The sequence below is a fragment of the Mustela putorius genome, unplaced genomic scaffold, assembly GCF_011764305.1.
Source record: "Mustela putorius furo isolate JIRA1106 unplaced genomic scaffold, ASM1176430v1.1 tig00000508_pilon_pilon_pilon, whole genome shotgun sequence".
NCBI lineage: Eukaryota > Metazoa > Chordata > Mammalia > Carnivora > Mustelidae > Mustela > Mustela putorius.
Window position 1 is genome coordinate 14960540 of NW_025421402.1, and position 13836 is coordinate 14974375.

Genomic DNA, 13836 nt, shown 5'->3' on the forward strand with positions numbered 1-13836 from the left:
TAAGAATATTTTCCTAATGGAGGGTGCTACTTAGATCTCTCCATACAGCTCTGCATTTTTTTTCTGGTTTCAGACTTGTAATTTGCGCATAAGTTTTAAATGACCTCTCAAGATCTTTTCTAGTTTCATGCCTAGTTGCTTTGTTTCTTTCTGCCTTTTTAGTTTTATAACGTCTTTTTAGAGAATTACTCAATTCCTATCAAGGTTCTTTCTGTTTTTCTCTTTTTTTTAAAAATTTTTTATGGTTTTTTCTTTCTGTTTTTCTCCTAAGGGTGACTTAAATTATTGTATTATTTCAGTTATTCAAATACATTGTTTTATAAGAGCCTTTTCTCTATACTCAAACAGCATTCAAATTTTATTTCTGTCAACTTGCCTTGAACTTTTTAATGTTTTACATATAGAGGACACTCATACATAAACAATTGATTTGAAAAATCTGGCTTACAAAATGTTAGCTGTTCCCCGTCTTCGGCAGAATCTGTGAGATCCAGGCTGTTGACTGCACAACAATATCATCGTTCACGGTGAGAGAATGTGAGGGCTCGAGCAGGATGGGCTCCCGGCCACGGCGCTACCTGTTCACGGGCCACACGAACGGCAGCATTCAGATGTGGGACCTGACCACGGCCATGGACATGGTGAACAAAAGCGAAGAGAGGGGTAGGTTCCGTGCCGAGAGCTCTGCGTCGCAGGGGGAGCCTCTGACGGCAGTGATGGTAATGAGGCTGTGTTTTCCCAAGATGTAGGTGGTCCCACTGAGGAGGAGCTGCTCAAGTTACTGGATCAGTGTGACCTGAGCACATCTCGCTGCGCTACTCCTAACATCAGTCCAGCAACTTCCGTGCTCCAGCACAGCCGCCTCCGGGAGTCCAGCTCCAGGTGCGGGCGGGGGTCTGGGACTGTGTCTCAAGGTCGCTTGGTTGCTTTGGGGAAGATTGGGAGATCCCGTAATCACATAGTTGTTGGAAGCCACGTTGTTCAAGACACGTTTTTAATCAGACTTCATGTTGATATTCAGTTTTTTGGTTTTTTTTTAAATATTAATTTCTCATCTGCAAGCATATCTGATTCTTTTCATAGAAAAACACATTTTTCCTTTAACTTTTGTGACTTGCTGCCAATCTGGATGCCTTTTATGCAATCAAGAGTTCATTCAAAGGAAATTAGAAAAACCACGTCACCTTGGATAGTATGTGGAACTTTGTTCCTCTTGCCTCAGGGACGTATTGATCAGAGGGATGACATCATCTATCTAATCTTGGATTTAGTTATTACGTACTTTTAATACAGTGGCTTAGTGTATCTTCCAGCTAGCACATTTTTAACAATTCCGAAATTTGAACTAAGGACCAAATACTGATTTATATTAGTTCCGCATTAGTTTTAAAGAGTACCCCCCTCATCGCTTTTTTCAGTTATTCAGAAATCCAGCTGGACTGAATATGTATATATTATTTTCATTGGTAATTTGATACACGTACACCTATGCAAACACTAATACATACTATAAAGAGTTTTAATAAGTAAATTTTTATATATAGAAATTCTTTTTTTTTATTGTTTTTTTAGAGATTTTATTTATTTATTTGATAGAGATTATAAGTGGGCAGAGAGGCAGGCAGAGACAGAGGGGGAGGCAGGCTCCTGCTGAGCAGAGAGCCCGATGTGGGGCTCGATCCGAGGACCCTGGGATCATGACCTGAGCTGAATGAAGGCAGAGGCTTTAAGCCACTGAGCCACCCAGGCTCCCCTACATCATTCTTTATATAGTTAAATAATGTCTTTTCAGGTAGTTTAATGAGATAGGCCCCTGAAAAATCTCAGAAATCTAAACTGTAATTTTTAAAAACTCTCTTTCAGCCTTCAGCTCCAGCACCATGAAACCATCCACGAAGCAGCTACTTACGGCTCCATGAGGCCTTACAGAGAGAGTCCCCTGTTAGCAAGAGCGAGAAGAACTGAGAGCTTCCACAGTTACAGGGACTTCCAGACTGTTAATTTGAGCAGAAATGTAGACAGAGGTGTCCCTGAAAATGGGAACGTGGGTCCAATACAAGCCGAAGTAAAGCGGGCAACAGGGGAGTGTAATGTGTCAGAGAGAAAGTCTCCTGGAACAGAAGCGAAGAGTTTGAGAGAATCAGATGGTGGATTGGAAGTGCACAAAATAGCTGAAGGTCTAGAATCCAAGAAAAGGTCCTCAGAAGAAGAAAATGAAAATAAAGTGGAATTACGGAAGAAAGGGGGATTTGAAGGAGGAGGATTCCTTGGGAGGAAGAAAGTCCCCTATCTGGCCTCATCCCCGAGTACTTCCGACGGAGGAACAGACTCCCCCGGGACTGCGTCTCCGTCTCCTACGAAGACCACGCCATCTCCTCGGCATAAAAAAAGCGATTCTTCAGGTCAAGAATACAGCCTGTGAAGACTCACCAAAATAATTGTTTCGTTAATTTAGATGAAGGTTCACAACTTTACTGGGTTTCAGTACATTCGCTTTTACACCAAAACTTCCCAAGAAATTAAAACCGGAGTTCATTCGGTATCTTTTTAACGGAATTACCCAGAGGGAGGAGGTAAAAATAATTCTGTCTCTTCGGGCCTTTTGGAAAGTTTTTTTAGTTTTACAAGTACATTCAACGGATCATTTGTAAAGCAAGAGTCCCTTTCAATGTTTAGCTACTCTGGATTTTGGAAGCCAAGTACTGAGTCGTACTGACCTGGGCGCACTGCACTTGGGCATCCCTGAGGGCGCAGGGACCAGCAGATGGCGCTCCTGATCTCATCGTGCTTGAGATTTGTCTCGCATCGTGCAGTGAAGCGAATCACATTAAATCTCTCTGGATAGTCTCCCAACACTTCTTGTGATTGCCATGTGTTTACCACATATTTAATGAGGTGCTATGTTTGTGAAGAATTACCTAATTCAGAAACACTATTAATGTTGACCACCAGACTACACTACACAGTAGGCAGTCCCTTCGGATGTTTTTCTTAAATCGTGGGTCATTTTCTGATTCTCATTATTTGGAGTTCTTAAATCTTAGCAAGTGTCACCAATATTAAATACCCAAAGTCCATTTAAACTTTCTTTAAAGTTGGAGCAGTTGTCTGTGTTTGAAACAGATGAAATAAAAAATAATAATCAAGGCTAGAGCATTGCGTGCCCAGAAGGGAAACCATCCTAGTCTTCCGTCTGCCTTGTCCGATTTAGGGGCCACGTGTTTCCACCCACTGTCAATAATGAAAATAATTAAGTCAGAATGTCGCCATTTTGTTAAGCTTCTAAGACGGCAGTTCTCAACTTGTGGTTCAAGGTTTTGGCTGCTATGCAAATAATTGTTTTAAAATATATTTTGAATTATGAGACAAATTTTTTGTACCTTTTTTTTGGTTTGGAATACTTTTCAAGTTTCTGCACATAGGGCAATTGTAAATTTAAAGCATTAAGCATTTATTGGTGAATAATGTATATATTCCCCGTCAAGAAATATGAGTGAAATTGAAATAAATTCTTTAAAGTTTACTATATTGCTAGTGGTTTCACAACACTTGTATTTATTTATCAATGAAGTCTAATAAAGTTGATTAAGACGGTGTGTTCTCGGTTTTTTAAGGAGTCGTTATGCTGTTTGAAGTACACCTACAAGGTTGGCAGGGTCTGCTTCCGGCGGTAAGAAGGGGGGCGAGCAGGGGGGAACGGAAGAGGCCGAGGCTGACTTACATTCTCCTTGAGGGGGAGGGTCGGGCCCAACCTCATTGCCATATTGCTAAGGATTTGCCATTATCTCCGTAGCCGCCTTTCCCCTTCCCACAGGCAGGTCAGAGGTGGGTGGCGAGGAAGAAAATGAGTGAAAAAGTTTGTGCTTAACCAGCCTTCTCCAAGAGTAAGACCACGGGGTAGGGAGGAGCTGGAGACTAGGACGGAGCAAAAGCCCATAAAGAGGCAACTCGCTAAAGCACAGGTTGCCGCCTGCTACGAGGCGGCAGATCTTTGTCGTTTCTCTCACTTAGGGGAGTTTGAACCTTGATGCTGTGACGGGGGTTGGAGCCTGCCTGGCACTTTGTCGCCTGGAGCAGATGATCCCTTCTGGGCCTCAGCATTTTCCTTCTGCACCTAGCTCAGGAGGTGTTTCTGTCACTGAAAAAACTTGAGCTGAATCTATAGACTTCGCGTTTGATGAGCAACAGGAACAGAAGTAGAACTGTCATGATGAGGACAGTGTTTGCGCTAATTCTGTATTTCAGGGCGGTCTCAGAAGTACTCCCACACCGGCTGCAGAGGTACTGCTCCCCTCCGTTTATAGAGGCGATCATGAGGAGAACTTGCTTAGCCCCAAGTCTTGTCACCCACCGAGCCAACTTTTGAGCCCTTCTGCCTGTTTCGGGAGCCTGTGGTCTTGTTCCTGGCTTTCTCATCAAGGCTGATAATGTGGCCTTCACCTCAGGTTAGGCACGGACGCTTGGTGGGGCCTCCAGACCTGCCGAGTTGGAATCTGGTGGGTGGGATCCACGCTTTGAAAAAAGCCCCACGGTAGATTCGAAGGGACACGGATGGCTGAGGGATCAGAACATCCTATTACATGGGCTCACCCTTACCATCACCATTTATGTGTAAATTCTAACTCAGAGCTGTTAGTGTGTTTTCATAAACCGTGTTTACATTGAAAAATGAAGCAAACCATCTTGAGATGAATTTACATGTTATTTGTGTGTTGGAAATAAGCTACTCAGATGTGCCATCATTAAGTTCCTTGTCCCTGAATCACTCCATCTGGCCTGTGTTTTATTTACAGGTTGTTCGAGCTGAATTCTATTGACGACAACAGCCATGACGTTAAGATCAGCGATCAGGTACATGGACAGATTAGTATTTAGGTTTTCCATTTAGTGGAAACAACATCTCATCTATAAATAAAATTTTTAATAGAGATTATAAAAACATGGCTACACAACTCTTATCAAACCACTAATATTAGGAGTAACAGTAGTTCTGAAGCCGGGAAGGTGGTCTCTGGGAGTGGCCAGACCTGTGTCGGGAGATTTAGAACCAGTGTAAAGGGATTCGTAGAGACCTGCTCCTCCTTTGTGGTGTATCCCAGGGGCACAGTCCCTGAGCACAGCTAGCAGCTTAGCCCCTGAGCGCCTCTGGGTTGCTTTCTGCTTTTCGCTACTGGCTCTCGACACCAGAACCCCCGGATCTCCTGTAGGCTTTGAAAAGCTCAGTGGACGCCTGGGTGGCTCAGTGGGTTAAGCCTCTGCCTTCTCTCAGGTCATGATCTCAGGGTCCTGGGATCGAGCCCTGCATCGGGCTCTCTGCTCAGCAGGGAGCCTGCTTCCCTCTCTCTCTGCCTGCCTCTCTGCCTACTTGGGATCTCCGTCCATCAAATAAATAAAAATCAAGAAAAGCTCTGATGCCTCAGCCCCATGGCAGACAACTGAATCAGTCCCTAGGGATGAGTCTACACGTTAGTGAGGCTGGGGACACAATACCAGCGCAAAGAACAAAATCTTGGCCTTCTCGGAAAGGTGAAAGTCAGGTTCAGAGTGTTGCAGGGGCCAGTGTTCTTGATGGGAGCCTACAGGCTTTCGTCCAGCTGTGGGATCAAAATGGAAACGATGCAGTGAAACTAATTCATGTAATAACTAAATGTCTATTTAGGTTAAATGGGGAATGACTGATTTAATATAAAATCCCCTGCAGTTCTCTGTGTTCTTTAGGTTCTACGCTGTGATGGTGGTGTCCGGTGGCTCAGTTGGTTAAGCATCTGCCTTCAGCTCAGATCATGATTTCAGAGTCCTGGGGTCGAGACCTACATCCGGTTACCTGCTCTGTGGGGAGCCTGCTTCTCTCTCTGCCTCTTTCTGTTTCTCATGAATTAAAAAAAAAAAAAAAAGTAGCAATGTGAGAAAACCATTTTTAAAAAGTTTTAAATTGTGATAAAGGTATTTAGTTAATTTTTCAAAAATGAGGAAGACCTCAATCTCCTAAATCCACCTGTAACCAGCAAATCATATTTGCAGAAGAGTAGACCAAGGATAAAGATGCAAGCTTATGACTGGAAAAAGCACTTTTCCCCTATATGCCTTAAGTAGCTCGTGTGATTCAGAAACTCAGCCTTGGTTAAGACTCATTTGTGAAGTGAGCTTTAAACTACTTGACCCAGAATCAACAAATGATATTAAAACCAGTAAACTAAATTAGCCAATCCTATGTTTCCATTTTAGGAAGTATAAAACTTGGCAAGAAAAAAAGAATCTTATAATTTGTACATCCATTGCCAAGGGCGCACAATCATTTCCGATTTGTTTGCTTGACGTAGTTCTGATGAGGGGGCAGAACTTGTGTTTAATACTGGTCTGTGCTTTTGACACTTAGAGTTGGCAAGGTTTCTTGGGAGTTGGTCAGTCTGACGAACTGTTCCTCCACAGATGTGGTGAGAGCCTCAGTACCCCAGAATCCAGAGTCTGGCTTGTTTTGGGCCAGAATAAGATTTTTACAGATTTTACAGATTTTTGCCAGTTCAGCTTTGGGAAGGAAAATCCACCTACCCCTCAATTAACTCACAAAATGCTGTCAGACAATTGTGTATGAGACCTAGGGATTCAAAACAGTTTCCTGGGATCCTTAAAGTAGACCTTTTAAGAATAAGGAAGACATTTTTTTTTTTTAAACATTGTTTTCCATGAAGAACAAACTTGAATGCCTTTAACTTTATGTTGGTAACTTGGGGAAAAAATGTCTTACAGTAGGACGTTCACCAATGACTAATCCAAATAGAGCAGATGACAGAACTTTTGACCCATGGAAATCGGAACCACGGAAAATCACCCGCTCTTAGTGACTCTCGGGCTACAACAGTGAGATCCCTGAAATGAAAGGATGCAGTACAGAGGAATAGACACGTGTAGCTACACGTAGGATTTACATGCTTATGTATCATCTTGTGTTTATGTAGGAGTGTTAAACAATTTCAAAGCTGGAAGGAGCATAAAGTGTGCCTTTTTAAAATTCCTTGTAGGTTAATTAATTAATGCAAATATTTAACCAAGTGAACGGTGCTAAGTTAAAGATGTCAGTATTCCTGGGTAATCAGTGAATTGACAGTTTTATGGAAAGTTTTTGTAGTTTCAAAGCCATGTAAAATATTTGGGAAATAGCTCTTCAGTCCTTTTCGGAAGATTCATAAATACAAGGACAGAGGTTTACCAGTTTTTATGTGGTGCTCTGTCAAAAGGTTGGTGAAAACTTTTTTTTCCATTAAGTTTGGTAAATACTTATCCCTAAACATTGTCACGAAATTGGACTGTCAGTCCACTGTGTATCCCTCAGTGCCGTTCTGTAACTGATTCAGCTTGGCCTGAAACTTGCATTTTATTTTGTAGCTACGATCGTTGGAATTACTCCTCCAGGATCGTGTTCTGACAGGATTGAATGGGGGAAGGGACTGAAAGGAGCAGTAGTGACATCCTCTCAGAAAACCTGCTTTGTTTTTAAACTAGTAACTTCACTTACTTGTTACAACTGTGGGCCCATTTGAAATTGTCACTAATTATTCATTTAACCAATGGAGCCACTGTTGGAGCCAAGTGAAAATAATATGCTAATTTATGCTTCCACAAAGTAAGAGCAAAATAAGTATTTTCATACTGACAGGACCCCTTATTTCAGCCCTCTATTAAGGAGGAACGATTTCAAAACCAATTCTTGTTTTTTTTTTTTTAAAAGGATTACAGAATACATATATGGTGCGTTAGTCCGTGACATCCCCATGGGGATGGGGCGTGGGGCAGGCATTTCAGGTTCCTGTGATGCAAGTTTCCATCCTTCACAGGTGGGTGTCGGTGAACGTGGTGTGCTCCTTAGTCACAGAGCTGAAGCCTTTGATGGCATTCATCAGGTCCTCTTCATCCACATACTGGAAAATAAGCCAATCGCCATTGATTAGGACAGTCACTGTTAATAATAGTATTGGCCATCGGTTGATAGTTCTATCAATTTAATATAGAAAGTACTCTGTAAGTATTCTGTTAAAGGCTAACATCCTACGCTCAAAACTCTAAGGCGTGGTTTCAGACTGCCCTTCTCTTAAATTTACCTTAAAGAAAGGATCACATCACATGTACACGTGAACTGTGGACTAATCCAAAATGTCATTTGAGTGTTATGGTGCGTCATACCTCAACCTTTCTAAACCTCAGTTTTCTCATCTGTAAAGTGGGGAGATTATATTTTTCATGTTTATTTTATATTTTTATGTGTGTTTTTATATACATATATATATATATATATATATATTATATGTATATAATACAGGGGATCCCAGGACCCTAAGATCATGACCTGAGCTGAAGGCAGAGGCTTAACCCACTGAGCCACCCAGGCGCCCCAGAACTGCTCTTTCTCCTCTAACCGCACACCAGAAGGAAGAAGATGATGCACTTCTTTCGCTTTTTTGCTTTTTTTTTTTTTTTCCTTTTTCCTTTTAGACCAATTCTGGTGTTCCCAGTCACCTTCTGCCTATCTCTTCCTTGCAGAGCGCTGGGAGGCAACAGTCCGTGAGGGACAGAAAGCGCTAAGCCATCTCTTTACCGATACCTTTTGGGCGGTGGATCAAAGGCTCTGGATAAGGAGGGTCCCGGGTGGCTCAGCCGGTGAGGCTCAGACTCTTGTTTTCGGCTCAGGTCCGGCCTCAGTGTGATGAGACTAAGCCCCACATGAGGTTCTGCGCTCAGTGGGGCGTCTGCTGGATAGTCTCTCTCTGCCTGTCCTCCCACTCATAAACGCTCTCTCCCCTGCCCTGTCTCAAATAAATAAATAAATCTTTAAAAAAAAAAAAATGCTCTTGGGATGCCTGGATAGGTCGGTCACTTGGGCGTCTACCTTCAGCTCAGGTCATGATCCCAGGGTCGTGGGATCGAGTCCCACATCAAGCTCCCTGCTCAGCGGGGAGCCTGCTTCTCCCTCTGCCGGCTCTGCCTGCTGCTTCCCCTGCTTGTGTTCTCACTTGCTCTCTCTCTGACAAATAAAATCTTTTTTTGAAAAAAGGCTCTGGATAAGGAAGTCAACTCACCAGTCCACTGTCGTGGCCCATGATGGTTTCCCACAGCGAGTCATCAATCAAGACCTTCTTGTCTTGAATGTCCGTGAGCTGGCTGGCGCTGCGGTGGAGGGAGCCTTGGGAATAGGTGCGGGTGCCTCGGCTCTGACTTGGGATCCGGAGGACGGATATGCTCCGGTTACTCCTAATGCTGATGGGTGTCCCAGACCGGGGGATTCTGGTGTTAGCTAACCCCTGAAAAGAAAGTCGCTGCTGGTAATTAGAGTCTCAAGAAAATGGGCTTGAAATACGACAGAAAATTGTGTGTCACACATTGTCAGTGAAGGAACACACCGTATCCCACTGCAGAACTTAGCTTATCTGCAACACTGTGGCCCCTGGTTTCTTGGGAAGGGTGAGATGATGAAGTAATAGTCATGTTAGACACCCAATGTTCTTAGCACCTGGAGAGTTCATGCCCTAGTGCTCTGACTGTTGTTCCCTGTAGGTAAGAGCTGCTGCTTTGCAAAGTGGTGGGTGCAGGAGGTAGAGGTGGGGTGTACAAAGTCATCCCTTCATGGGACGTGTCCCCACGGAGCCTGTGTCTTGAGATCAATGCTTTCCCAGAGCAACGTTAATAATGGTCTCTCCTGTACCCCTGGGGCTAATAATGCATTACATGTTTATAAAAAATAAAAAATTATTAAAAAATTAAAAGTATTAATGGTCTCTCCTGGTTGCCAAGTGAGCACGGTTGTGTTATATTTCAAAATTCCTGGATTTGTGTAGGGAAATGGACTCTTCCCACCGTCTGTTCTCATTCATATTGTTCTATTTCTTTTAAGATTCAGCCTTCAAAATAAATCAGGTCCGGGATTAACATCAGAAAGAGAAAGGCACTACATGGGCAGAACCTAGAAGGTGCTGTAAGAGAACCGAGCTACTGTAAACATCTGAGGTTTTGTTTAGCTCGTCCAATCAGTGGAATGTTCCTGCTTTCCATTGTGCAGTCAACACATCACACAGAAGATCACGCGTTCATGCAGCACACGGAGGTACCTCAAAGTGCATGGTGTAACTTTTTAGGGTCACATTGCTTGACACATCAGATATATCGGCCACAGAGTCAAACTGAGAACAAATGGGGAGGCATCAGTTAGTGTTTGGAACAAACAAAATGACTGTAAAACAAATTCTTTGTTTCTCCAATGATAGCATAATCACACAATCATTCTGAGAGGCATCTCAGGGTGTGTGTGTGTGTGTGTGTGTGTGTGTGTGTGTTGCAGGGATAGCTCTCACCCACCTCCCCAAGTGAAAAGAAACAATCTGAAACAGTGAGCAGGTGAATCCCACCTGGTCCCATTCAGAATCTTAGCCATTGTTTCTGGAGCTCAGGGACACCAACAATGGCTCTTTATTTTGCTCTACTAATGCGAATTCTTCTCTCCTTTGTTTGACTAACTTTCACTAATATTCTTGCAACTTTGCGAGAACGGTTTACTTTCAACATTTTTTTTAAAGCATTAGAAGAAGGTTTGCAAGTGCGTGTTATTACCTGGGTAGGATTAATTTAGGATATTTCAGTGGGTTCCGGCATATGGCCCAGGGTCCTGGGACACTCCAGATTTCACTCCTGCTAACCCTCCAGGACCTGTGACTGACACTCTCAATACTGAAGATGAGCGAGTGTGGGGACCCGGAGCTGCTGGTGGCCTGCAGCCCCACCAGCCCTTTCCCTCTTCACGCCTCCCTTGGCCACTGAGCAAAAGTTAACCCATTGGGAGCCACTCTGCTTCTCCCCAGTGGCAAGGAGTATATGGGAAGAGGGTGTCCCAATTCCTTGGTCTGCCCATCCCAGTTGAAGTCCAAGTCTAGTCCCAGAGACAACTTGGCCTTCTTTTGCAGGGACTAAAAGCAATAATCAGCAGCCCTCACCTGTTTTGTTTTGTTTTTCCATGTTTTTTAATTTTTTCATGATAAATACACTTCACAAGAGATCTACTCTCTTAGCAGACTGGCAATATAGTATCGTTATCTATAGGGACAGTGCCGTACAGCAGATCTCTAGGATGTCGTCATCTTGCAGAACTGAACCTTTATAAAACCTGCTAATAAGCAATTCCCCATTTCCCTCTCCCCACCTTGGCAACCACCATATTTTGCTTCCATGAATCTGGCTATTTTAGATCCCTCATATGAGTGGAATCATGGAATCCCCCCAACCTGTTTCCATCAGTTACAAGACTATACACACCCTTTCCAGGAATTGTATTCTATGTATTTTATTTTTAGTTCATTTATGGCTATTCTCAGGCTTTACTGAGCATCTGACTTCCGGGGTGCTGGTTGACGTAGCAGATACTTTGGTTTCTTTCTCAGAGCTTCAGGTCCTGCTTCTATGTGATGCTGAAACTGACAGTTCATGGGCCACGCTTTGATGAAACAAAGCTTGACAAGACTCATGAGAACCGTGAGCAACGGCACCATCCAGAGTAACTTCCTGCTGAAATGATGTGATTGCTTCTTGATCCCTCAGTTAGGCAAGTGGACAAAACTGGATTCCTCCTCGGGAAGGGTAATGAGGCAGAAGTGCCTGCCTATAGGGTTTGGGTCAAGAAACAGGAGATTTGATCTCTGAAAGGAGTTACAATAACGGAATGTGGGGAAGTTTTCTGGAAGCACACCTCACATGACAGAGTAGAGGAACCCAGCAGAGCTCCAGAGTTTCTCTTCCACGTTCTCCATGCGCCCCCTATGGCCCAGGGTTGATTTAGCTGGTCTCCACAGACTAGAGAGATCTCAGGTCTTCTGGGCTCTTCCATGTTCTTCTGAACTCCAGAAGTGGTGGTGCTTCTTTCATCTAAGAACATGGCTTCCTCAGAGAGAGAGTTCCTCTTCAACAAGGGAAAACTGTAAAGTAACTGCTCTTCAATGAGAATCTTCTAATGAACATACACTGAATAGTAGCACATGGCCAATGGTCTGAGTTGGCCATTCAATATTCATTCATTTCACAAATATTTGTGGAATATCTGTTATATGCCGGGCACTGTTCTGGGTATTGGGGTACAACAGTAAATGACCCACAAAATCCTGTCTTTGAGCAGCTCACATTCTCTTTGAGGAGTCAGAGAACCATATCTGCTATGGTTATCTTGTGGTGATGGCACAATGGAAGTAGACTAGGAAGCTAGGGAATTTAATTTCACATGGAAGGGAATGTGACATTTGTGCAGGGACCTGTAGGAAGTGAGAGTGGAAGCCACCCGAGAGAAGAGCAGGAGCGAGGCCCAGGGGGAGGAGCTTGATGTGCTCAGGGAGGAAGGAGACTTGGAGAGCGAAGAGTGGGAGGAGGTAGGGTTGGTGAGTGCTGAGGACCAGATGATGGGGACGTTGTCTTGGCTTCTCCACCACCAAGACACTGTCCCATGGCTAGACACAAACCATGGTCTCAGAGGGATGACAGTCTTTGTGCCCACACTTCCACTACTTGGGCATGATATGGCTTTGTCAGAACCTTAACCACTGTTTGTTGCCGGGTCGTGGAAGGTGAAGCGATCTGGATGGCAGGTGATTCACTCATTTCTATTTTTTAAAGTGTTGCAACTCAACTGGTTTGACTGGGCTTCTGTGCTTAATTCTGGTGCTGCTGTGATACTATGATTTATAATAAATATATATTTGGTCCCCTTGGAATTTCTTAAGTGAGGAGAGCCACAAGGTGTCTTTTGTTATGTTAATGAGTGACTTTTGGATCCACCTAAGGCTGGTTGTCAGGAGAACCAACCCTGTGATTAGAGCTTTGGGAATTTCAGTTCTCACTCATCATACTCCCAGCTCCACCTCTAGGGAGGGGAGAGAGACTGGAGGTTGAATTAGCAGCTAGTAGCCAATGATCTGATCAATCACACCTAAGTGATAAAGCCTCCATTGCTGGGGTGTAAGAGCTTCTGGGCTGGTGAACCCTGGAGGTGCTGGGAGTGGCAAGCTCAGAGGGTGAGGAAGCCCCGCAGCATCCCCCCCACCCCGCCCCGCCCTACACAGCTCTTCCATCTGGCCCTTCCTGAGTTCTATCCTTTTGTAATAAACTGATAATCCAGTAAGTGAAATGTTTCTCTGAGTTCTGTGAGCTATTCTTGCAAACCAATTGAACCCAAGGAGGGGCGATTGCGAATTCCAGTCTGTAGCTGGTCTGTCAGAAGCCCGGTGGCAGCCTGGACTTGTGACTGGTGTCTAAAGTTGAGGGGCGGGGATAGTCTTGGAGAACTGAACCCTTGATTTGTAAAATCTGACACCATCTCTCAGTAGAGTTAGAACTGAGTTGAATCGTAGGACACCCAGCTCGTGTCTGAGAACTGCTTATTGTGGAAGAACTTCCCCCTCCAACGGTGGAAGTGGTAATCAGAGTGGTCATCAGCTAAAACTCGCTGCACAGGCTGGCCATGAACTCAACCTTTGCACAAACTGGGCGAAAGGAGATTTCTCAGGCAGATGTCGCCCTTTGGATGCACGGCTTGGGAAGGACTGGCACCTGGTGGGAATTAGGATTTGTAGCCTTTCCTCCTCCCGATAGACCCAGCCCCACACCAGAGTGCAACTTTAGTTCCAATCACCTTTTACCCTGTCGTCGAGTGCTTTGGGCCAGGATCCGCCTGCACTACCACACGTGTGGCCTCACCCCCAAACCTTTGCCTGACCTCCTATCTTGGGAGCGGGCGGGTGGGAGCTATGAGAAGCCACTCACCCCCAGTGGCCCGGGTGTCAGAGGCCGGGGACAAACTGAGCACTGCCTGCA

The 13836-nt window shown here is 44.3% G+C and overlaps 2 protein-coding genes across 4 annotated transcripts in view; one reads left to right on the forward strand and one right to left on the reverse strand.

Moving 5' to 3' along the window:
• The window catches only part of KCTD3 (potassium channel tetramerization domain containing 3), a 49800-nt gene extending 46207 nt beyond the window's left edge, over positions 1-3593 (forward strand). Inside the window, exons 16-18 of one of the 3 annotated variants that reach the window (XM_045081153.1) lie at positions 479-663; positions 750-882; positions 1864-3593. In XM_045081153.1, coding sequence (XP_044937088.1) covers positions 479-663; positions 750-882; positions 1864-2422 — 877 coding nt within the window. In that variant the 3' untranslated portion in view covers positions 2423-3593. Of the gene's footprint in view, positions 1-458; positions 664-743; positions 883-1863 lie in introns of those variants that run through there. The other 2 variants (XM_045081152.1, XM_045081154.1) reach the window with 2 other exon arrangements.
• Positions 3594-7713: 4120 nt separating this feature from the next.
• Positions 7714-13836, reverse strand: part of USH2A (usherin) — a 681643-nt gene continuing 675520 nt past the window's right edge. Inside the window, exons 70-71 of the mRNA XM_045081155.1 lie at positions 9072-9293; positions 7714-7916 (exon numbers count right to left, since the gene is read on the reverse strand). Of these exons, the coding sequence (XP_044937090.1) occupies positions 7827-7916; positions 9072-9293 (312 nt within the window). The 3' untranslated portion in view covers positions 7714-7826. The remainder of the gene's footprint in view (positions 7917-9071; positions 9294-13836) is intronic.